This window comes from Semicossyphus pulcher, unplaced genomic scaffold (genome assembly GCF_022749685.1).
Source record: "Semicossyphus pulcher isolate SPU_LCO1_2020_fin unplaced genomic scaffold, fSemPul1.0.p SCAF_18, whole genome shotgun sequence".
Classification (NCBI taxonomy): Eukaryota; Metazoa; Chordata; class Actinopteri; order Labriformes; family Labridae; genus Semicossyphus; species Semicossyphus pulcher.
This window is the reverse complement of record NW_027211691.1, coordinates 9769586-9794919: the sequence shown is the minus strand read 5'-3', so window position 1 is coordinate 9794919 and position 25334 is coordinate 9769586. Positions and strand designations below refer to the sequence as shown.

The 25334-nt window shown below is 41.5% G+C and overlaps 1 protein-coding gene across 1 annotated transcript; it reads right to left on the bottom strand.

The window, feature by feature from the left end:
* Positions 1 to 5124: 5124 nt before the first annotated feature.
* pi15a (peptidase inhibitor 15a) lies at positions 5125 to 8774 on the bottom strand. Its single transcript, XM_069667641.1, has 5 exons — positions 8492 to 8774; positions 7486 to 7604; positions 6304 to 6436; positions 6105 to 6220; positions 5125 to 5675 (listed from the first exon to the last, which is right to left on the bottom strand). The coding sequence occupies exons 1-5, from the start codon at positions 8750 to 8752 to the stop codon at positions 5540 to 5542; spliced, it is 765 nt and encodes a 254-aa protein (XP_069523742.1). The 5' UTR covers positions 8753 to 8774; the 3' UTR covers positions 5125 to 5539.
* Positions 8775 to 25334: the final 16560 nt, after the last annotated feature.

Sequence of the window (25334 nt, the reverse complement as noted above, 5' to 3'; positions counted from 1 at the left end):
TCAAAATATCAGTTGAAATGGAAAAGATGAAAGCATTTTCAATGTCTGTAGATAAAGTTTAGTTGTCGTGTGGGAGTTGAAGCCTGCTTATGTGCACGCTAAAAGAGTAAGCAGAGTGCAGTGTAAGTAGCTGACCATTAAGTAAGGTATGAATGCGGTTGAAGTGTCAGGGAATGATCAAAGTTTGAAATTAATGGGTTCTGAAAACTGTGAAAAGAGGCGCACCACTCTCAAAGAAGCTGAACATTTTGAAGTTTGTATGATGTTCACAAGAAGCTCCCTGAAGAGTGATAACACAGATATAAATATAAGCAGAATATGTGCATCACTCAAGGTAACTGAGCACACCTTTCACAGGTGTTTGAGTTCAACCATCACACGCTGCTTTCATCCTAACCCACTATAATAATGCCAAACCTGTCATATTTGATACATGAGTTTCTGAGACCTCTACATCATCAGTGTGATTTTTTTTTTCTGTAAAAACCTAATGTATACAATCGGATACATGCAGTGCACGGTCAATCCACCAGGGGTCACTAACTCATTCACCAGAAGGCCTTCACTGGAGACATCCAAAATGGCAGCTGTCGATCAGTGACCCACAAGTTTTTTTTCAGGAATATTTTGGCTAATTTTGAAAAAGTTAAGGTAAGAAAAACTTTCAAATTGTTACTGAACTTCAATAGGAATATTTACTGGACTGATGCAAAGTAAAACTAATTAATATTTCATAACTAATCGTAATTTTATTGCATTTCATACATTATGCATTCAATAAAGCAAAATACAGTCTTTATTATTTAACTAAACTTATTAAAGATTTAAATGACATAATTAGATATATTTAGAGTAAAAATTGAGATATTTATAACCCATATTGTATTTTTGTATCGCAACCTGCTGCATCATGATGATTTTAGACTAGCTGAATGTTGCCATTGCTCCATTGTAAGTAATTGCCTTTTGCTCATTGATTTCCACAAAAAAATGAACAATTTAGAGAAGAAATATACAATACATTTGTTTTTTTGTGTGTATTTTTTGATGGCAAAAAAAAATCAGTGTTGAAGATGTCCTGGGGATGATTATGGATGGCTGAGGAGGAGGAGGAGGAGGAGGAATGGACTCCTACTGCAATGTGTACTGAGGAAAACTCAGATAGTAGTGACGAGGAAGACTTACAAGATGAAAGTGTGGACCAGACAGGTGCAGAAGTCGAGGACCGAACAACAACACAGGACACAACAAAAAAGCAGTCAGCAAGAGGCAAAGTGAAAAGGAAAGAGTATCAGTGGAAAAAGAAAAACTTTGAACCTCCAGATGTTGAATTTGATGAATGTGTTGAGGAAAACTCAGACAGGCTTGACTGGACACCATACATGTATTTCAAAGATTTTGTGACTGATGAAATGCTACAGGAAATTGCAGAACAAACAAACCTGAACAGTGTGCAGAAAGAAGGAACGCCAGTGAACACATTCTGGGTATGTACATGCACATGGGGTTAGTACAGATGTACGAGGCTACTGGGAGATGGAGACAAAGTACTCCTCAGTTTGTGATGTGATGTCTCGAGATCGATTCCTGAAATTGCTGACACTGATTCACTTTCAGGTCAACCTCAATGTGTCTGATGATGCAAAGAAAGATAAACTTTGGAAACTCAGGCCGTGGTTACAAAAACTACGCCAAGAATTTCTTTGCATACCTCCTGAAGAATGTCACGCTGTTGATGAAATCATGGTGCCTTTCAAGGGAAAATCATATCTTTGTGTCTACATGCCAGCAAAACCTCAAAAGTGTGGGGACGTGCAGGACAAAGTGGCTATCTTTATGACTTCGACGTTTGCCAAGGGGCAGAAAATCCAGACAAAGTGAAATCTGATGTTGGTGCTACTGGAGACCTCAACCCTTCCAGCAGGAAAGAATCACAAGGTTTTTGCAGACAGCTACTTTACATCAGTTCTGACTGCAACATGATGGATGAGAAAGATTTGAAGAAAAAGGGCAGAGGGTCTCTGGATTTCAGTGTGAACCAGGAGAACAACATCATCGTGAGATGGTACGACAACAAAGCTGTGAACCTGCTTTCTTCTTTTGTCGGCATCGAACCACTGGGCAATGTGAAGCCTTAAAAATCGAAATCCCACATAATGGTTCCCAGATCAGCCATCATTGAAACATACAACTAATTCAGGGAAGGAGTTGACCTTCTTGATCTGCTATCTGCGCTTTACAAGTTCAGCTTCAGATCCCGAGGATGGTATATGTACATTTGGTGTAATGGAGTAATCAATGCATGGAACCTCTACAGAAGAGACAGAAGTTCAGGCCGAAACCCATGCCCATGCGAAGGTTTGAAGCTGCTGTTTCTACAGCTCTCACAAGCGCAGGAAAAGGCAAGGCCACTATCCTCTCCAGAAGCAGGGAGAACACCTCCCCCTCGCAAAAGGCCAACCTCTAGTGTGCCCCCTGGTGTGAGAAAGGCTTGCATTGATCATTTCCCAACATAGGAAACCCGACAGGGATGCAAACACTGCACAGGCAATCACTTCTCCCATGTCTACTGTGAGAAATATGAGGTCCATCTTTGCCTGATCAAGGACAGCAACTGTTTTCAGGCCTACCACAATGCAAAATAAAGAGATTGTGAACCAAAAAATGAACCAAACTAACTGAAAGTTCCTCTTGCATCCTGCAGGTTCCTCTGGTGGGTTTGTCATTGCTGCTCAGCCTCAGCCAGTGGTTGATAAGCCAGGTAAATGTCGGCAGCAGGTTGTCTCACTCATCGTAGAATCTCTGACTCCTCATCCTGCTGATGTCCCTTTTTAAACACCCACCGATCATCTGTTTGGCTCCGCCGTCTGCATCTGCTCAAATAGAAGCATTTTTCCCATGCATACTAATGTGTTCCTCGAAAACTCTCTGCTGGTTAGTTCCAGGGAGTGTGCTCATCTGTTAGAGCTGGCTGCGTTGATGAAGCTTTTTAATAGAGCGCAGGAAGTGGTTTGAATTTGCAATGTGAGACCTTGTGTTCCTACCTGCCAAAGTGTATTAGAGTGCATCAAACGGAAAGATGTTTCTGCAGCCAGGGTCGCACGTGACCTAAGGCAGCATTTTATCTAACAGACATGCCTGCAGGAGAGTTTTAGAAAGTTTTTAAAAGAGTTTTTATAAAGCCGTAATTGTTTGCTTGACAAATCCCATGCATATATATTTGATGCTCATATTCTGCAATCCCAGCTGCAGCATCTGCCCAACACATCAGAGCAGTTCTGGCTCCACCTCCATGTTTGTCCCGACTTCTAACCAACTCTCTCCTTCTTTCTCTACACACAAAAAAAATAAAGCTAATAAATGTCAAACTTTTCTTTTTTCCTTTTCCCTCTCCTTCAATAAGTCGCTATGTATGATTGGTGACAAATTCTCCCGCTTCCAGCTTCTGGCATTCCACTCTGCTCCCTGTCTCTCCCTCTCAGTAAGGTCAATGGTTTCATCCCACTGAAGCCATATCAGCTGTCCGTTCATTTGTGTAGACATGCAGACGGGGCCAAAGTCAACCTTCTCTTATTAGGATTCAGATGTTGCCCCAGCATGTTTTCTCTACTCCTTCTCAGCCTTTGATACTTAGGATGTGGGAATTTTGCAAATGGCAGTGTTTTAATTGAAAGTGAAAACTGTGAATCAAAGAGCTGGATAAGTACTTTGGGCAGACACGAGAGAAGTTGACAATGATACTGTTTGCCAAACATGGGTCTAATTGTACAAAATGAAAAAGAGAAAGTAGTCAAAGTAGACAGTTTTATTACAAATACAAAACACAATAGTAAAAGCACAGTTCATTGCATAAATAGCTTGTTGTTAATGTTGATTTAAACTATTCAGTGCAAAAAATGTATTTCTATTTTGCACTGAATTATTTCCCACAGAAGTTTGTATCAATGGTAACATATTTGCATTTTTCATAGTTTTTTGGTACTCCATTATGCTGATGATATGCCATTCTCCGTGTATGATCGTACTGCGAAAATGTTCCACTTACAGAGAAGTTCTGAAACATTTTCCAACTTAAAAGTGTTGAGCATTCACTTATCAATATAACGCAGGTAGAAATGTACCAAAAAAAATTACATTAAAGTAAATTTACATAAAAATCAACATGCAAATGAACCGTATTCAGTACGTTTTAATCATTTCCATATATTTACAATCCTTTTACAAAACAATAAAAAAAAATTACAATCAATTAAATATTTTTCCCAGTATAAAAATGAATAACTTACAGTATACTTGTTTTAGGATAGTCAAGGTATAATGATTATCTACATGTACAATACAACAATTATAATTTCCCGGCATTTTGGCAATTTACAAACAATTAAGGTGCACTTGATGCCTAGATCCAAAAACCAAACTACATTAGTGATCATAAAACATAAACTATGGATTGGTATCAATATTTCGGTATATACTATATGCCAATATACTGATATATTGCTATATTTAGTGTATATATCAGTATATTGGTATACTGTATGCCAATATACTGATATATTGGTACATCAGTATATTGGTATACACTATATACCGATGTATTGTTCTATAGTGTATATATATCACATATTGGTATTTAGTATATATCAGTATATTGGTATACAGTATACCAATATACTGATATATTGGCATACTGTATGCCAATCTACTGATATATTGGTGCCAGTACAATATATCATGTACGAATGTGATTAGAAAACAAATATAAGGGTCAGACTTATTGAATGTGCTGTCTTTAGTTTGAAGTATGAAAGAAAATTGTAAAAGTAAACATCTGTAATGAAACACAACCTAATCAGTGCAGATAAAAACTGTAAATGTTGAAGCTAAAAGAGCTTTAAACACCAGAGGCATAACCTATGCTGACATCAGGCCTCTTAAATAAAGCCCGCCCAGTCTGATGTACCGACTGTAGTGTATATTCTGTTTTTATGCACTTCTTGCATATTTGATGCAGCCACGAATGGAAACTGCAATAACCTAGAAGTTTGTTGCGCCCACGGTGGCTACAAAGCTGACCAGTGTAGGTTTTACCCTCTGGGTTCAAAAGCTTTGATCTCCACATCACAACATTCCTGTGAAGGCAGAGCACACAACATGAAGGTGTGATGCCCATAGCACCAGAGTGAGCAGGTATGAGCAGCTATGATCTTGTTATGACCTTAATTACCATATTGTCAATGGTAAACATACATATCAAAAAGGCAGAAAAAATACAAAATAAACTGTGTTTAAGGACCCACTCTACACATAAATTATAGTCAATTAAAATATTCATAGTACAAATGAAATTAATTTACAGTTTATTTACAAGTCATCAACGCTAAATCATCTGCTGCCTTCAAATGTGTGTTTGTCTTTAAATAAGCTCATATATACAAAATAGTGTGGTCCAAGACTGTTTGTGCAAATCCTTACAGGATTAAAGTACTGTCTCTGTGGTACTGTAGGCTGTCAGCTTATGTCGAGAGGAAACCTGTGTTTATTTGAACCAGTGCAGGTAGTTTGTCTTGAGAGCGGGGAAGCACATGTTGTTGCTGCAGGAGCCCCCGTAGCTGGGAGGGCAGGCGGAGCAGGGGACGCCTACTTTGTAGGGAGCCTCTCCGATCCAGTTACCCCTGCAAGACAGAAACATGGAGGGTCAGAAATTGAGGCCTAGTTTTGAATTAGCAAGCTAAAATAGGTCATCAACGTCTGAGCCTGTTGCTCTTACATATGTGTCGCACCAGTGGGATTAAAGGACCGAGGTCACAAGTCAGTCACAAGCCAAAACAGGCTTTTAATGCTTAGAATTTTGTTGCGTGGCTCTGCGAGAGCTCCGGTAATGCAGTACCGGTTCACAGGCTTGTATCGAGGTTATCTGAAACTCCCAGTAACATGGGTGGCATTTCACAGCTCAGCACGGAATAGAGCCGCCTGTGTCGGGATTAAGGCTGCGGGCACCCTCTCGTCATCAGGTTAACAGGTTCAGTAGAATTAACAGCATGGATTTCATACGACACAAGACAGTGTGAAGGAAAGCATATAGTTTGCTGCGATGTACTTACTTAGGTGAGTAGTTGCAGACTAAATATGTCGCCCGTTTCCACACTGAACCCCACACGTTCATATTGTGGCACGTGTGCACTGCACAGCCCACTTTGTTGGATGTCGCCCACACCATCTGTGAAAAAGACACAGCAGATTAATACCACTGTAACACTATTTCAATAGTCTGATATGTAATACTTGTAAATGTATGTGTACCTGTGTGTAGTGGGTGCACATGGGTCCATAGCATCTGAGAGGGCATCGTGGGTTGCAGTCGCGCGGGTATGGGAAAGAGTAATCTTTGACCTCATCGTACCACGGCTTCACCAGCTGGAGAATCGATCGATAGCTGAGAACAGAAGATGGACACGTTCAATAAGCTACACAATAGATATCACAACATATACAGACAACTTCTGGGTTTAGATCCACGCCATTTGTTCTTACACTCCATTCCATACATATTTTATTCCCAGATTTGTTTTTCCGGACATGCAGCAGGGTTGATGTCACACTTTTGACTCGGCAAAGAAAGTCTGGCTGTAATTGTGTTTCAAACATCTGCTTCACTTTTCAATCCAGTCTGACCAAAACTTAAACCGCTTGAGGCTCTTCAATACAATAAACTCTCTCTGCACTATCATAACCACATTCACTGTTGACAAACTGGCCACAAACCAGCGTTTGCAGCCAAAAAGCAACAATTTAAATACTTAACAATGATTGTAGAACTCTTATAATTGTTTTCCTAGCAGCCAGCTTTATTTGTAAGATATCCAGGCATGCTCTGCACGTCTTGCTGTAAAAAAAAAAGTGCAGGGTTTCATCTAATGAAAGAATGATTTAGGAGCCAAATTGGATGTAACACGGAGCCGAAAGGCTTCATCCTGACCGTGACCCTAAATGTTAATAAGAGAGGAAAAAACATGATTATAGTGTCTTCTACAGCAGCCGATTGAGGGTTTAAAGTCTGAGTAATTATTCTGCATTCTTTTCTGCACTGACAGCAGAATAGTTTAACTACTTAGCAGTAGTAGGTCGCAAGGAAAAGTCTGAATGAGCTGTATTCCCTGGAGTCCCGTGTTGTCCCTCAATAAAACCTAAAAGCGCAGGAACACGTGAAGGTGCCCTGTGTTTCCAAATGGAAAGTCAAGACCCTCTGAAGGGATGCGCCTTTGTCCTCATGGGTCATGGCTGGAAACACAAGTCGTGTTTATCTGAGGGGTCACAGAGGCATTCCTCAAGCAGTCACCGGGTCACAGTGCAAAAACTTTTAGGAGAAAGAAGAAGGGGGCTGCAAGGCAACGACCATGACTGCTGAGAGCGAGAGCCATCCCTGAGAGGAGCAGCAGATGTCAGGGAGGGGGAGGGAATAGGGGAAGGTCAAAGGTCACTCACCGTCCTGTCCTGACGGAGAGGTTCTGACCGAGGAACCGGAGGAGGTGAGGCGGCCCATGCTCCCACAGGCAGGCATGAGCCCAGTCCTCGGCCGTCTTGGCCAGGGTGTCGTCCCACACCTAAACACACAAGAGAGCCGTTACATAAGTGATGGAAAAATATCAACACTACAGCAGATCTTCATTCAGCAGCGAGATGCGAGATAAGAGGCGACACTCTCTGACCTCATAGCGCTGTTACAGTGGTTACCGCGGCAACGGTCATCCATCAAATCAGTTACATAAGTGGAGGGATTTAGTTGCCCAGTATGACATGTAACTCTTTCACGAGACAGGGAGTTGGATAGCTTTGAGAATTACAGGATCAAAACTCGCTAACGGCCGCGTTCATGTGCAGTTTCACTTGGAAAAGACTGAGTGCAGGGATGAGGAGGGACTTCCTCTGATTACTCCTTTCACAGAGATTTGCTGCATCTTATTACAACGGCAACTATCTTGAATGGGGATGCTGCCAGTTTTTAATGGAAATATGTCGGCTCAGTTGAAATGACTTTGGAGCAACCCATGACGTGATTATTGTAACGGCCACAAAAGACTTTTATTTTACAAGCAATTAAAAGCCACATTTAGACATGTTGGGACTTGCAACTTTCAAAAGACCACTCTGGCCTCTCCATATTACACTGCCAGCAGGCTACTGGTACCATACATGACCCCTCTTCCTTTGGAAATGACTACTTTGGTGGTCTACTGCTGTGCAATCTGCTGAACAGCTGAAGGTGCCAAGAAGCTAAAAGACATTTGTCACTTCACTTCCTTTTCAAATTACATCTACTTAAATCTATGACTTACAATGACAAAGTATTTTACTTGATGCATGCAGTTTGCTTACGAGCAGAAGACGCACAGTATAAATAAGTGAATACGAAATTAAAGAAACAGTACATGGCTGCAGAAGTGTCGTGCAGAAGCGTGCAACTTAATAATGGTCGATAGCTTTCACTTACCATGTATTCCATATTGGATGCTGGGGGAAACACCTTCCCTCTCACTTTGTTATGGTAATCAAGGATGGCGAGCATGTCGTTCTGACTGATATAACGCTTCCTCCTGCTTTTAGAAACAGTCGTGGTGTCTGTTCCATAGCTGCGCGCTGCGCCAGGACTGGTGAAATTGGCCGGCACAGCGGGAATAGTCGTTGCCAGTGCACTTGCTCCGCAAGATATGTACAAAAGTATTAAGTCTACGGCAAAATACTGAGGTTTCATGTTTGGTGTGAGGACAGTGCAGAAAGAATATCCCGCGTCTTGCACTGATCTGAAAAGAAAAACAAGAGGACAAACTCTTATTGTGCGTAAAAATGATCCTCCGGTGTTTTGCAAAACACGACAGAAAAAAAGCTGACATTCATTCACACAATGGTTGGTCCTACCTTTTCTTGCGCAACGGTACCTTGCTCCTGCGTTACAGACGCTGTATCACCCCTGAAGCCGCGGTGATGTTTTGGAGAGAGGCGGGAGGGCTGCAAGTGATGAGTTTTTGCGCTTTGCAAACTTAGTGAGTGCACCGGGAGAAGTCTGTCTATGCGGGTTTATATATTGCAGTGGTCGATGCAGGAAGTGCGCCTGACTCGGGAGGTAGAGGCACAGCCCCTCCTTGTCACCTTAAACACTGCTGGATTTGGAGACATGTTTGGTTTTTCCTGACTGACCCATTCCCGGTAAATCTGGTCCAATTTCATCAGAACATCTGCTTTAGTTTGGAACAGCTGCAGGATGTAAGAGGATAAAATGTGATTAATAAAGTACACCAAGGAGCATGAAGCATATTAAGTTACCCTTTATAATGCTTTTCTCTTTAAAATTCATAATATGGACTGAATTAAACTGATTAATCACTCCTAACAATCAAGCTGTCACATCAGCTCCATCTGCAGGTGATAAAGTCTGCACTTCCCACAGTGGTCAGTGGTCAGAACAACCGCATAAACTGACGGGTGGATGAGAGCCAGCAGTTTTATGAGTCAAAGCAGTGTGAGAGCCGGGGGCCATGTGTCCTATCTTCGTCGTATTCATTATACTATAAAGATTACACTTGTTCAGTGTGTGGCTCCAGCTGTGGTTTCTCGCGCACATGCAGAGCCAAGAGAGAAAAAACACCTTCTGCAGGTCATCATTTTCATCGGCAGCTGCTGAACAAATCAAAGAAACGTGACGCAGGAACCTTTTTCCTCCCCCCGCTTTCTCTCCTCCTCGCCTCTCTTGTTGCCGACACAACTGGTGCTTTCCCAAAACTCTTCTTGGAAGTGATGGACTTTTCAGGTGCTGGAGTCAGTGGAAGGGATATATCACTCAAGAGAAAACGTCTCCTCCGTCTCTTACTCATCCATACATTGTAGCTCCTGCTCTCTGCGGCGGCAGCCGCTGCTGCTCTCCCTCCATCCTTCTGAGGGTTCCTCTGGGGTGGAAAGTTGTCAGAGTTAGAGGATAAATCATGACAGATTAGTTGAAGATTTCTACTTCCTAGACTCGATCCAAAGCTCTTCTTCATGCCAGGACACTAAGCAGAAATACATTTTTCCTGTTGACTTTTGAATTTAGGAGGAAAAAGTGAACATATTTAAAGGTGTGCAAGAAGATTGGAGATGTGATGTTGGCCTAAATTACGCAGCTGACACCTCAGCGGGGAGCCAGAGAGGAAAAGCAGATACACAGTGAGGATATATAAAAGCCTTAATTTAAACTTAAATAAAGCATCAGCTTCTTCTGCATGAAAACTGGATACTTGCACCGAGAGATAAAGAGAAGGAATCGTAAACATTTAAGGAAAAAACAGCATGTATTTTCAAGCTATTTCCACAGATCTATACCCATAATATATATATATATATATGTATCCTACTCAATATATTTTGCGATTTAGTTTCCCTTTTTTCTGTTATGACTATGCACCATCACATCTGCTCAGTATTTTGACTCATCCTCTCATCTGGAATCAATAGCCGGTCCGTTCTCCAGCCAGCAGCGGCCTCTCAGCCAAAGACTCTGATTGACACGGTGCTGAGATGCTATCCCCGGGTTATAGCCATATTACAGTCCATATCATCAGATTAGCTTCTAATACACCTGTTTCACAACATTTTACACTATCCGCACTTTTATTTGGCAGGAGGCCGCTGATATAAAACAAAATAACAGAGTCAAAAGTTTAGATTCAGAGCTGAGAAGCTGAAACAAGGATTAAAAAGAGTACTGTACTCCCACTGTATGCACCCTCTGCCCCTCCTCTCTCTCTCTCTCTCTCTCTCTCCCACACACACAAACACACACAGTTTCTTCACGTGCAGTCCTCCTCAAGGCCCCAGATGATATTCCCTCACTTTCAGAGTGCTGGTACTTTGCGCAGTGAACCCAGTGACTTCGAAAGAGGTCGGAGCACTATTATAATATTATCAGAGGGGTAATTAGGGCATTTCTTGGGGCAAATGCCGCTCTGAAGGGCCTCGGGTGTGTTTGGGAAAGGCATTCTTTTTCTGACAGAGCATTTATTTACCTACAATATATTGTTCCAAGTTTCCCCCAATGCTTTCCCCCCCTCAGGAGGCCTCTCGAAAGCCCGGTGTGGATGCCAGTGCAGCAGAGAGAATGAGAGGGAAGGCAAGAGAGAGGAATGGCCTACGGACCATAAACAGACTCAACAAGTGCTGCACTGGTTATGTTTCTGAAAGCATCCGAGCCAGAAGGAATAACTCAAGAATCTGAGTAAAGAGGCTGTGCATGCTTTTAGACTTTTATAATGCACCCAGTGCTTTTGTGCAATAAATATACAAAACAACAAATTATGCAGGTTTAAGCAATAAAGTGTTATTGGACAGCGTTTGACACAGGAGTATAGCGTAGGCTTACAGACATAAGTAACAAAATCTCCTAAGGAAAGCTTCTCACTCCGTCCAGTATCCCAGCAATCAGAGCACATGCAGTAGACTCCAGCTCAGCTGTGCACTCCACCCAGGGCTATTGTTACAGCGCTGGCAGGATCCACCGCGCATGGGAAACTCACTAAAGAGATCAGCAGGATGTGAATGGATCGATGAAGAAGAGGCTTAAAAGTACCTGAAAACTTGAGAATACATTATGTGGATTTAAAGCTCCTGGAAATTTGGCTTGAAATGGTGAAAATGCATATGGTAGCAAATTTGATAGTCTTGTGAAGCATCCACAAAACCTGAGTGAATATAAACAGTCCTTACTTTTAGAAAACCTAGTTCAAAAAAAGGTTGTTTTGAGGTTGAGCCCAGTTCTTAAGACGATGTGGGCGTGGCCAATCACATTTTGATTGACATCTCTCTGGCTCTGCGCACAACAATGGCGTATGTGATGATTAGCGTAGTGCAGCTCCAAACATTAGCAACATAGCCCTGCTGGGGTGCTGGTTTAGCTCAGTTGGTAGAGCATGCGCTCCATATACAGAGGCTACAGTCCTCGTCGCACTGATTGCAGGTTCGACTATCTGTCTATCTTCAGCTGTCCTATCAATTCAAGGCAAAAAGCCCCCCCCAAAAACATAGCCCTGCCATCTGAAAATATTCATTTCCATTGCTGCGTTACAAAATGCTTTGCTATCATAGTTAGTGGTTAGCATACACATGCAAAATTAGTGGAGTTGTTCCAATTCCTGCTTAAAGCTATAATGCTAAATCATTGCTCTGTATCTTTAGCTAGGTAGTGCTGTATTATCATTATTAAACTAACCCCCCCCCCGCAGATGTTAAACACCCACATCCTTCAATACTTAGCCGTAGGATGACGCTAACATCGGTTGTAAACAGTCGAATAACTGCTGTGTGAACTTTTCCTGTGATTGGTTTGCCCATCTCTTCCTAGTGGGCTGAGTAGGCCGATATTTTATTAAGTTTAACTTATTCATATTAACTTTAAGGCAGCAACATCTAACCTTAGTAGTTATGAGCAGAGCAAAGTCAGGTGACGTTGCATTAAGAACAAAAAATGTTTCCCCGGGCTGAATGAGTTGAGCTGAGATTTTCCTAAAGGCTTCCTGGCTTAATGCTAAGCTAATCTAACAAGCGCCTGGCTCTATCTTCATATTTCCTGTAAAGATATAAGAGTTCGGCACGACGAATGAAGCAGCTACTTAGCTAGCAACAGAAACTGTTACCGTTGTTTGACTGGCTAACTTATGTTTTGGACTTAGGCCATGTCTACACGTACACAGGTGTTATTGAGAGTTTTTGCCTCCTTCATTTGAAAAAAAACAACAACAACAGTCCACGCGAGCACGGTTAGAAAAAATCCCTGTCCAAACGGAAACGCAAAAACACAACAAAAACGCTGCCAAACAGGCGCGATACAACACGGTCATGCAAAGAAAAAGAAGAATCACGGCCAATCAAATGTCTGCAAAAATCTATCCCGACGCCTCTGTTCCTCAGTGTAGTAGACGAGTAACTGTACATATATTATTAAACATGTAAAAAGTCCTGTTAAGCATCACTGTTTGTCACGTCCGTCATTTTGCAAGGAATGTCGCCTCATTTGTGACGGCTCACAAAGGAGATAACGGCGCACAGCCTGACTTTTACACTTTGGTTTCTGTACAGATTAAACAAATACAATAAAAAGTGTTATTTATTGAGCTAGTTGGCAGCTTTTATTACCTATATATATATTTAATCCCGCTCTTTCCCAGTGTTTCCAATCTTTATGCTAAGCTAAACCACCCAACTTCCACAGGGAGCTTCGTGTTACTGTACAGACTGTGAAAGTGGTATTCTGATCTTGCTCTCAGCAAGAAAGCAAATTATATGTTCCTTTTATCAGCCTAGCATGAATGAATGCTAGCATTATGTGGATGAGGATGAATTCATAAACAAGTATACTACTAAAGTAAGTTAATACTGTCAATTGGCTTTTCAAAGAGAGTCGTATTGGGGCGGCTTTGGCGTTGGGAAGTTGTGATGTCAGCAGTTGGTTATTGTTGGCCAGCGTGCAAAACGAAAAAGTGACATTCAAAAGCGGTTTACATTGGTAAGAAGCCCAGTCTGTAACTTCAAGCTGTCCAGGCTGCTTTCTTCCACACGCAGCTGTTAAACATTGTATCAGTGGAGTATGCAGTTACATAGCAAACACTGTATCGTTCACACAGTCTGATAACTTACAACAGGGCGAAGGCTTGCTGACAGTGAAAAAACCTGCGGGTGAGAAAGCTTCAACCCCATGTCCCCATCAGAAGTTCAGGAGTGGATTATTACTCCTCCCTTGTCCAAAGAGTAACAAGCAGAGTAATTAAGTCAATAAATATCAGTGCTTTGATCAAAGAGTGCCCTTGCTGAGCTTCAATTTAATTCAAAATTAAATTCCTGCTGTGTTTTGACTTTATATACACCAAGGTGCTAACATAATATCTCTGATAAGTAGCATTTTTTTCATAGAATCCAACTGCAACAAGACGGGCTACAATGCTAGCAACTGTATACAGTACTTATTGCTGAAAGATCACCCAATATAACCCCAAGCCACATATCCTCGTATTTACCAAAGAGCGACCTCCACAAACATGACCGTGGAGAATCTGTTCCAGACGGGATGCTTCCCCCTGTTGTTGTCTAGATACAACTCCGCCTGTTGTTTGGCTGCTCAGTGAAAGCTAAGTTGACTTTGTCCCGAACCTCAGTCACAGGAAGGAAACAGACTTTAAAGACCATAAAGGCAACGCAAAGAGTAAACAGCAAATGAAAGTAAGAGCTATTTCAGTTTAAAATCAATTTCCCTTTGAATAAGTGGAGCATTCTTAAAAGTACATGACACGAGGTAAAATATGTCTCTTAGGGTTAGCTAGCAAGGTAGCAGGTTGTTGCACCATTAGCTTCAAGCAAAGGCCTGTAAAGTGCTTCAAACAAGCTTGACAAACATTATGCCAGGAGAACATACACAATTAAACACCCCTTTTCCCGAAACACTCTGTGAGTGTGGGAAAAACTTGAAGGATTACAGAGGAGGGACCTTTTTCTTCAGGAATAAGTCGCTCAGGTTGCGCATCTATTTTTGACATGCTACATTCCTTTGCCCCCAGATATTCTCACCCATCTATAAGACATTTACAACCATCTTTGATGCTCGGGCCTTGTAAGACTGGACAGAGACGGGGCTGTGGTCACACACAGACATTTCTCAAGAGGTTCAGATGTCAGCTGGGAAGAGACAGGCAAACATGAAAAATCCAGCAGCAGCTAAACTTAGAGCTGAGACGTTTTATGATGTATCTTCTTGACAGCAGGTAACAAAAAATATCACCTGGGACTCAAGAGTGAGCTGCCAAAACCAAAACAACCTAAACATAGTTTTCTGATAAAGCTGTGGCATACTTTTACTTTGATGCCAGGAGATTTTGTATCATTTTCTGCCTGCTAATAATTTTTAAAGATAGTGTTTTAAAGCACACTGCAGTTTTGCCTATGTTTCAGTCTTTTTTGAAACACGCTTTACCAGTTGACATTATGTTAAATTTTTTCTGCTATAATACTTCTTCTAAGTTAGATGAAAAGATTGATACCACTCTCACATCTGTACACAAAATATGAAGCTAGCCAGGAGAACATTAGCCTAGCTAGCTATTGCTAATAACAGAGAGAAAAGGCTAGCTTCAAAGGTTAGAAATCAGCTTTTAAATAACTAATTAACACATGATATCTTGTTTTTACGTACAATACAGAGTTTTAAAAAAAGGCCTAGTTTCAGGGGAAAGATTTTTTTTTTTTTACCCAAGCTAGCTCTGTCCCCTGTTGCCAGGATTAAAGCTTAGCTAAGCTAGGATAACAGTGTCACTGTTCAAGGTTTATAGGCTATTTTAGGTAAAATACAGTAAGAGAGTAATGTCTAATTATGAAATCAAGTGCCTTTCCCAAAATGTAAGTATTACTTTATGTTGTCCTGTAAGGTATTCACAAATTTAGCGGTTTAGCAAACTATTTATATCGAACCATTGACTGCAGATTGATTCTTTTGATAGAGGTGGATTTCTTGTGACCTGCCTTGGCAAGATGAGAGCAGAGGAATGGTTCTGGCTGAATCAGGCTGAGGCTGGGTAGGCCTGGAGGCAGTCTAGACAGCAGATGAGCAATGAGCTTGGCGCTGGCAGACGGGCCCTGTGGCTGGGACTCTCTTGTGAAGGGCAAGGCCTTTGGGAATCCTTATTATGCATGCACTGGACTCATCTGAGTTCAAGTCACCCAGTCCATTGTAGCCTTATTCTAATGCATGCTTCCAACTGATGACATTTAATAATGAGAACTGAGAAAAGATCATAGCCAAAGTCCACTTTATAGCAACACCTTCTGATTCCTGTCCTAACATTATGAGCTGCAAAAATCTGTTATACCTATAGTAATAAATTAGCCCAGAATATATGTATCAACTTTTCTCCCTACTCCTGAAGAAGTAGTCATTATCACAGAGTGAAAGAAAAGCTTCAGTCCCAATCCCTCCGTGGGTGGTTTAACGCTTGATCCTTGCTTTCTTGGCACCTGGTAAGAGCTTTGTGCTGCTGGAAACGCAGGCGAGGTCTGCAACTTGCAGAATCTGCGTCCAGAGTGCAGCGGTGACATCTGGTGAACTGTACCATTCATCGTTAAAGAATATGCAAATTGTTATGTTGGATTATTTTTTAATGTCCGCTTTTCTTCCTTGATCCTATTAGAGCCCGTTCAAGCTGCTACCTGCCAGGGAACCCGGCAACACCGTACAATAACACCAATGATACCATTGTTGGGCTCATGGTTGCTCCTTTCATGATCTAAGTAGACGCTATTGTTACAGTCGCTTTTATATTATAGTACTTACGTGTATTTCTTGGTTTGGTATAGTAGATTCAACAAGCTCTATAAGTTTAGTTAATGTTGATTGCACATACCAATCCTTGCTGGGACATTTTCCAGCTCTAACATGTTTAAAACTATTGTACAGACAGATGAAAATAAATGGTGCTTCTACCATGAACTTTACTCAGTTTCTACCATGGGTATGAAACTGAGTTTCTGTTTCCTCTTTTCTTAATTGTTTTCTCTCTTTATTTTGGCCTTGATGTCAGAAATCGGGGAAATCAAGCCTCAAAGTCCAAGAAAGTTCCAGGAGGCTTGCACTAAAGCACTAACCCTGTAATAAAAACAGTCTCACATTTGCCTTGTGAGTAATAAAATATCGTAAAAGAAACTTACGATGTTCAGTATCACAGGCTTCTTGAGTATTTATCTCACTTGAGTTTGGGTCAATGACGTCGAATGAATAATCTGTCATTATTGAAGGCTCTTACCCAGGCCGTATTTATGATGACATCAGTGTTTTTGTTGGATCCAGCTTATCAGAGAAGCTTGGGCTTTCTTGTGCTCCGTGTTCCTTGGGAGTGATAGATTTTAAGTTAAGACGAAGCAAAGTCTCTGTGGGTTTCTGGGAGTCCCCTTTTGGCCTCTTGTCTTCGTCATCCTTGAAGTTGGCTTTGGGCAATTTGTAGGTTTCCCAAGTTTCCCAACTGTAGTTGATGGAACTGGTCTGTGGTCTCATACATTATTGAATGTTTCCCAAATACTGGGCCAGAACGCACTTTTTGTTTGGCTGGAGACACGGATGTCACAGGGTTTTGTGCTCATTTGATCGCTCAAAATGATGATGAAAATAACTGTTCAGGGGTTCAGTCGTGGGTTAAGACTTGATACAAACTCCTGATCTTCTCTCTCAGACATGTTTTGCTCCAAACAAGGTGACCTCAGATGTTTTTGCACTGCACCCCCCTTTGTGAGGCTCGAACATGCTGCGGCAGGTGGCATCCCTCGTAAGAATTTACGGCCTGGTTCTTCTGGTTCAATGCAAACAAACCAAGTTTTATGGTGCAAATACTGAGAGGTCATGGTCCCTGCAGTTTGATTGTACCATGACAGAGAAACATGGCTTCATTTCTCCTGTGGTACCTATGAGATTTTAACTCTATGACATCATGTCTGGACACATATTTTCCACACTTTCTATATTCTGTGCTTCAAAGAAATACTGTAATCCTGTTGTGTTACCTCACATACAACACAACAACTGGTAACACAAAATTCAAGGTGAGGTAGTGCAAACATCATGGTGCTACCTGAGGATGAATTGTGATATCAGAGTGATACTCTAACTTTCAATTGTCCAAATCATTGGTTAATAAAAGCCAAGAAAAATGAACTTTCCTATCAGCCACGCTGTAAGCTGTGTCCCAACCCAAGAGCTGCGGCCTTCGAAGGCCGTTCCAATTCGAAGGCTCCTTCAGATGCGGCTGAAAAATGTGTCCTCCGTTTTCCCGGGCCTTGAAGGATCCATCGGGTGCATCCTTCACGGCCCAATGTATCCCGAGAAGCATTGCACACCAATTCAAACTAAATGGCGGACTTTTACGCGGACGAGGAATACATTTTAAAACGTTTTTTTTTTTTTTTGGTTTAAACTCAATCGAATAGCTAGAGATACAAATGTTTAAAAAAACAAAAGGGCCCTTGAAACAAATTATCTTTAGGTAATTGGTTAACTTACTCGACGTTAGTTATGCTAGCTACCTGTTGCTAGGCGACAGAAGCGATGTTTGGTGACGCAAGGGTAGACCAGACTGTCTCATTTCAGTTCCGTCTACGCAGGCTATGAATGGAGCATCCTCTGTAGACCGCCTCCTTCGAAGGCTGCAGCTCGTGGTTTGGGACACGGCTGTAGTTTGTGTACAGTGCTAATTAGCTAAGCACTTATAACTCACTTACCCTCCAAAACCTGTTTGTATAAAATGTTTTTCATGGAAGTACAGATTTGTAGCAGTCCTGCATAAACCAGAACATGGTTTTACATCTGCAGAAGTCATCTCGCTAGCTTTCTAACAGCTAGTTCACCTCAACGTTGTCTTCTTTTTCATGAAAGCCCCCCAGAGAGCACACTCACAACTCTGTTAGAACACTGTTAGAATTGTATGTTATGAAATGTATTTAGTTCCTATTCGACTCTAAAAGATGGCTCAGTATAAAAGAAAAAAGAAGTGATTGCGAAGAGATTCACAGGTGTTTACTAGGTTTTTTCATAGCGACTAAAGTCGCTTTTGGAACCTGAAATGGTTTTACTTCACAAGTGCCGTCAAACATTTTGGACAACAACACTGCTTCAGGAGACATAGGAATAATCCATTGATGTCAAAGACTGATGAAAGCCTGGAGTTCACAGGTTGTTACTAAACAATAAATCATCCCTTGCATTTGTCATGTTTTTGTAGATAGGGTCTTTCCCTCTTACAATCTCTGCTGTTTACTTGAATATGAACTAGAGTACAGTATAATCAAAATAGTCTTGAACCCGGGTTAAAATGTATGATAATAAGGAGCTCTGTCAAACTTTCATTCAAACCCTTACATCATATGAAGACAGTTTTGTAATTCTATCATGTTGAATATTTCCACATAGTAAACTTTCTCTTTGTTTCCATGAACCTTTGACCCATGTGGTGTAAATATGCCGGTGTGTGTCTGGCTGTTGAGCTCTTGCAGTGGTTTCAACCTGATTTGCATCAGCGAGTGTTTTGACTCTTCTCTGCAGCTTGGCAGTGTTCCCATTTGTTCCCTTTTACTGGACCTGTCTTCACGGTAATCCCATCTGCCAAATATTTTCACCCACTTCAGACTGAGGTTAAATCTGCTGGAAGCACCGGTTCAATATAAACAGATCCTATGCATGCATCTGTGTAGATTATCAGGTGATTGATCCTTTCAATGTCTGCGGCATGCAAATTATCACTTTATTTCTAGCAAACAACAAATTATTACTTTTGACCTATTTATTAGAGTTATGGCAGACATTCACATGTTTCTTTGCAGTAGTGCGGAACATCCAAAGTTCGTCACAAAAGAAGAGAAGAAAGCTACGCCAGGTTTCTATGAGGAACATCCAAAGGTCATCCTTATTTTTCAAGTCATTGTTGTATAACTAAATACCGCTCCTATAATTTAGCACTGTACCTGACCTTAGCAGCGTGTTCAGTTATGCTTAATGTATTAGTTTTTGTCTTTGATGTGCTTGGCAAGAGTTTTTATGTGTTATCACTGTCAAAGGAAAGTCCCAGACTCTGTAAGTCTGAAACTGAGAGCTGCAAGATGTCCGATTTAAGAAAAAGGTGTGATTTAGCATTTTTGTTCTACAAACATTTCTTTCCTATTCAAGGAAAGAAGGAAATTCCACTAAGTGGAATTGGGCCTAAAGGTGGCCTTGGAACTGCCCCCTTAATTGCTCAATTTGATAGGTTACCATGCCTATCGGGTTATGAACTACTGAGGTAGAAACAAGACAGAAACCAACCTAAAACTCTCTTGGACTTGAATGGCACTTCTGACAGGCCCAAATAGAAGAACACTTCAGAATCCCTGATGAGTTGAAGCACTACATCATCTGCCCTGAGTGAGACCAAGTTCCTAGATAAAGACTCTCCCAGAGGAAGCTCTGGTTTACACCATCTTCTGGAATGGTTTACCACCAGGTGAAGAACATCTCCACAGAGTGGGACTGGTCCTCAAGAACACCATTTTCCAGAGGCTCACTGAAGTGCAGAAACTTTTACATGCTCATCCCCTACCAGTACACCACCAAGGCCTGGTGAGAGCATCCTACAGCAATGGAAAGAAGCACACAATGTTGTCATGTATTAGAACAATACTGACAAGGCAACAGAAGTGGCATCACTCTTTTTCCTTGCTGGTAAGGTCCTGGCTAGAGTTTTGCTTCAGTGACTCATCAAGCAACATCACTGAGTCATTGCTGCCTGGATCACAGCGCAGATTTAGGAAGAACAGAAGCACACTCATCATGATTGTCACAGCCTGGTAGCTGGAGGAAATGTTCTGGGAACACACTGAACTGTTAATGGACTTCGTTGACCTCTCTGAAGTGTTCGGCAATATTTCAAAGACAGCTCTTGTGGGATGTCCTTATTGGGTTTTGCCAGTACTCCTGCACATCTTTCTCTTTTTTGTTATCCTTCAGTGTGGGCCTTCGACTTCAGAAAAGATGGCAGCTTCATTACCACCAGCAGGCGCCATGCAACCACCAAATTGAGGGGGTCCTGGAGTGGCAGTTGACAGACTGCGCTCTTCTGGCCCTAACTCTGGCTAGGAAACCACATTTTTCAAGTATCTGTTCTTACATCTCGAGCCACATTAAACATGCATCAGCTACCTTTAGAAGACTTAATTGCAGAGTTGTTTGGGACCAGAACATTCACCCCAGCTCAATGGTAGCCGTACCCCAAGAGATATGTGTCACCACCCACATCTATAGCCGGGAAGATGTTAACCTTCAGCAGTCCTCAGACATATCTGGGAATTGCCCCGCAGGAGCCTGAAATACCTGGAAGACCAAATGCAGAATTATTGAGATCATGATCACCCTGCGCCAGCTGATGTGGCTAGGGTAAGTGATAAGGATGACCCAATATCAACTACCAAACAGAGTGCTATACAGCCAACTGCACAATGGTCAATGCTCACCTGGAAGGCAGAAGAAGCGCTATAAGGATCAGATGTACAGTTTTAAGAAGAGCAAGATCAGACCTGAGGACTTGGGGAAGACGACTGTTTCTAGATAAAATTTGCTGCTTTGCAAACATCCTTAAACATCTTAAATATCCAGGATTTAGGGGGCAACAAAAGCTTTTATTTTAAGTTGTGTATCTGGCCACCTGACAAATGTCCAAGTCAAATATTCCCAGATCTTGCGGGATATACCTGGCTCTTTCAGCTACTTACTCCACTATGTTCACAATTTGGTCGCTAACGCTGTCCGTCATAAGAATCATTATGTGATAAAGTATTTGACAATACTTAAAGCAGCTGCATAAATAGTCAAGTACAGGTCTTCACATGGCATCTCTAAAACATTTGTAGGTATGTTAAAATGTAGACTTCTACTTCACACCCTGTCCTGAAATGTTTCAAAGCATTCATAGCCTGTTCTCCCAAAGCTGTGCTGCTTGTTGTGACAGAATTTGCTTGTTATCAACCAGGAAATTTGTCTGGGTCTTGCTAGGCCCTGAGTTGGTCAGCCCTGAGCCAAAACAAATCCAAACAGCTGCTGGATTCCTGCTCCAGTTTGTTTCGGCTGTGAGTGTGTAAGATGTATCCCAGCGTCCCCAAGCAAATGCACATATCCTTTCCCTCTTTCCTGTTGAATATCAAAGTGCTATAGAGACTCATCAAGAGGCACTGCTGTTGCACAAGTGTTTGGCGTTCCCATGAGCTGCTCATGGTTAGAATTAGTACAAGGTCTTATTGTCTGTTTTTATTGCCTTCAAAGTGATCAGCATCGCCTCCGACTTAAAATTGAGGCCATAAGAGAAATTAAAGTAGAGCAAATCTGAACTGCAGCTACTTCACTTCCAGGGATTGCTGGCAAAGGGAATTGAATAATTTGTAGTCCTTGGAACAAAAGTGTGAATGCATTGAAAAACCTACAGCTGTCAGCTCAATGAGAGCAAATTCACATTGGTAGGATTTAATAAAATATGTATAAAAAAAGCAGAGAATTCAAAGCCATGCTCCTTTTTCACTGCACTAAATCAAACTGTGTCTGTCATTTTATAAGCTGAAATTTGTCCAAAAATTACAAAAAAAGAAGAAAAAAAACTTATGGTGATTTCATTTACAGATGTGAAGCGGTGATTTCCTTTCCTTCCATCCTAAATATCCACAACTGTCCTAACAGCTCATCAAGGAGTCTGACATTTTGACTGCCTCTGCCCCACCCTACACCACACACTCAGCACTACTTTTTAACCCTTATTTTTGTCTCTGTCTTCCATTATTTACTTTTGAACACATTTAGGGCATAGTATTCAGCAATTTCGACCCTCATAGCAAAACATGTTATTCCACTGAGGATGTTTTTTGTATGTATCCTGCAAACTGCTTTCCTCCCGGGTTGTACTCGACGTCACATAAGGACACCACCTGTCATAAAGTGTGTATCAAGATAAGGTTCAACCATGGCCTGAGGTGCGTTCTGCTGGTCTTCCTCTCTCTGACTTGAGGAGGAGGAGCTAGCAGTGCCCATATCAGAGGACCCAGTGCTGCTCCCCTTTCTGTGTCGAGAGAGGCTAGGTCTCCTACATGACTCCAAACCTCCAGCCCCATAGTCACATAAAATATCATCCTCTAAGCTTGCAATGCACTGACCTTTTACCCCTACCATACCTTGCACCTTAAACCTGTGTCCTTTATTAGAATTTTATACAAACTGCAAATGAAACATCAAACTCTCTTGTTTATATTGTCAGGACTGCATGTAGCCTACTGTACATCTACCTTTGAATGTATTGACTCTACCGTCATTGCATAGCCTTGTTTACCGCCCATAATCTGCAACTCTGCAGCCTAATAACGTGAGTAACAGATGCAATATAACCTGGGCAGAGTACAGTATTAGACACAGCTGTTTCAATGAAAACAATACAACACTGGCTCTTAGTCCCACCAGTGTTGCGGAGCTGTGTTTAGCTTGGAGATGCTTCTTTGCAGCTGACGAGCATTTATCCTACATGCGCAACTTACATTTCACCGTCATGTTATTTTTGTCCCTTTCGTCCAAAAATTCCAAATAATGGAAATATATCCACGAAGTAAATGCTGTCCTCTATGCCATTTGCTAGTTGAGTTATCTAGCTTTCCATGCGCACTGCTGCATTTACCTTCCGCTGGTGCGTAGCTACCTGCCAAGAGAGAAACAGAAACAGGGCTTCTGGGAAAATGGAAATAGTACCTTTTTTTTTTTTTAAATGAAAAAGTAACTAAATAACGGATGACTTTAATTGCTGAACTAGCGCTTTTACAGTACTTGTTACAACACAAATGTAATCCAAGTACTCTAACAGATTACTTTGTAGCGCGTTACCCCAACACTGCTCTGCAGTGAGTTATGGAAAACATGAAGGTTCCATTTTGAATTTTTGACCTAGAAGCCCTATGGATCTGTTTTTATATAACTTACCTGTTGTTTATCTTGTGCACTCATAAGGTGACAAGATACAAGATACACTTTACGTCCAATGGTTTCGCACTTTTCCCCTTATCTAAAGGTAGTAAGCTGGTAGGACGTTGAAATGAAAGTAAACATGAAAGAAAACAATACAGAATTAACATCCTTTTTTTTTCTTTTTTTTTTTTAATGGCTTTACAGATGTTTAACAAGGAAGAAAAGCATCAATGCAACCCCAGGAACACAACTCATGGTGAGTAACGCTACATTCAGACATTTATTTGTAATAAGAAAACTTCACAGGACATGTTTAATCTGGAAGCAAGTCTGCTTTTCTTCTGCTTTTGCCAACTTCATTCTATTCTTTCAATAAGCGAAAAACTCATTAACTTCTTCACTAAGGTCATGTTTTGATTGTAGTACATTCACCGCCTTCCCATCAGCTAACATTACACCTCTTCCTCTAAGGCTATTGTTATTATTGGATGGGCCATGGCTCAGCAGAGTAGTCATGTCCTTCGGAGGTATTTCTCAACACTGTTGTAATGACAAACCCTTCTCTGCCCTCTGACCCACAGAGTTTAATCCCCAGACACACAGTAGCAGAGTGATTCCAGATGGGGGGGGGGGGGGGTCAGTAGTAGGAAAGGCGTCGCTGTCAGAGCTTCATCACCACAATCCTTGCTTTAGACTGACCAAGGAGGTTGTTTTAAATGATTTAGTGTTATGCCCCAACTCGCCCGAGAAGTCTTGATCTACAAAGTGGGCTCCATATTTCATTGTGATCTTTTTGATAGATGCAGACTTGCAGACAATCAAATCCATCACCTCAAACAGTACCAGGTGTTATATGTAGAGAGATGTTTTTTCTTTTCGTCTCTCAGTGTTTTATAGCCTCTGTGAAAGTCATTCGAATCAATGCGCAAGGCAGTGTGTTAAAGAGAGGCCAGTGAGTCCACACTATCAAATAACTTCTCACCCAGTTACATCTCCCCTGTGCCAATAACTGTCTGCGAACTCTCTTCAAACTCCAATCCAACAAGTGTGGATACGCTAATGGTATAAATATGCCCATCAATAAGAAAAACAGGTGTTCTCTCAAGCACACTCCGTTCACATTTCAGGGCGCACCTCAGCTGCCAGTATTGCAGTCGGTAAGAGAAATAGGTGGTCCAAACCCTGTTGACCTCTGGGAGGAAAAGATATATCTATAAAAAAAAAACTTGCTAAAAAAACAAATAACAGACTCAGCAGTGATCATTCACTCTTGAGCAGTCACTTTCTCCTTCTCGCTTCTCATTCTCTCATGTTTGGCTAAAGAAATCTCTGGGAAAAGGTGGACTTTTTTTGGACCAAGATCCAGGTGGTGTCAACTTCTGCGAGGACGCATATGTTCAACAAATTATGTAATATTAGCTACTCTTAAAATTCACAGTGAGATCACTTGGGCAAATATCCTTTTTCTTTTTCAATGGCTTTTTCTTAAGACTCTGAATGAACAATATTTCCATGATTCAGACACCAGCTGGGTTACTTTTTGCTCCTGGGCGGGCTGAGCTGGTAGGATTAGGGTATATATTTGTGGTAAAAACTGAAAAGTGTGAGATGGGGAGATCTGTGTGACTCTTCTGTATTGACTGGAAAACTAAGATACAATGTGTCAGAGGTGTTGGTAGTTGGATCGTGCCATCTTTGGAAACAGCCAGTCCAGCTTTCTTCCCCTTGTTTCCTGTCTTTACGCTAAGCTAAGCTGAGTAGCGGCTGGCTTGAGCTTAACATTCAGTGCTCTCATCTTACCCTTAACAAGAAAGCAATAGTT

Coding starts and splice junctions, on each gene's coding strand:
- pi15a (XM_069667641.1), bottom strand. CDS start 8,752: ATGAAACCTCAGTATTTTGCCGTAGACTTAATACTTTTGTACATATCT. Junction 6,437..7,485: donor CTCTCCGTCAGGACAGGACG/GTGAGTGACCTT, acceptor TTCTGTTCTCAG/CTATCGATCGATTCTCCAGC. Junction 6,221..6,303: donor TGTGCACCCACTACACACAG/GTACACATACAT, acceptor TCTTTTTCACAG/ATGGTGTGGGCGACATCCAA.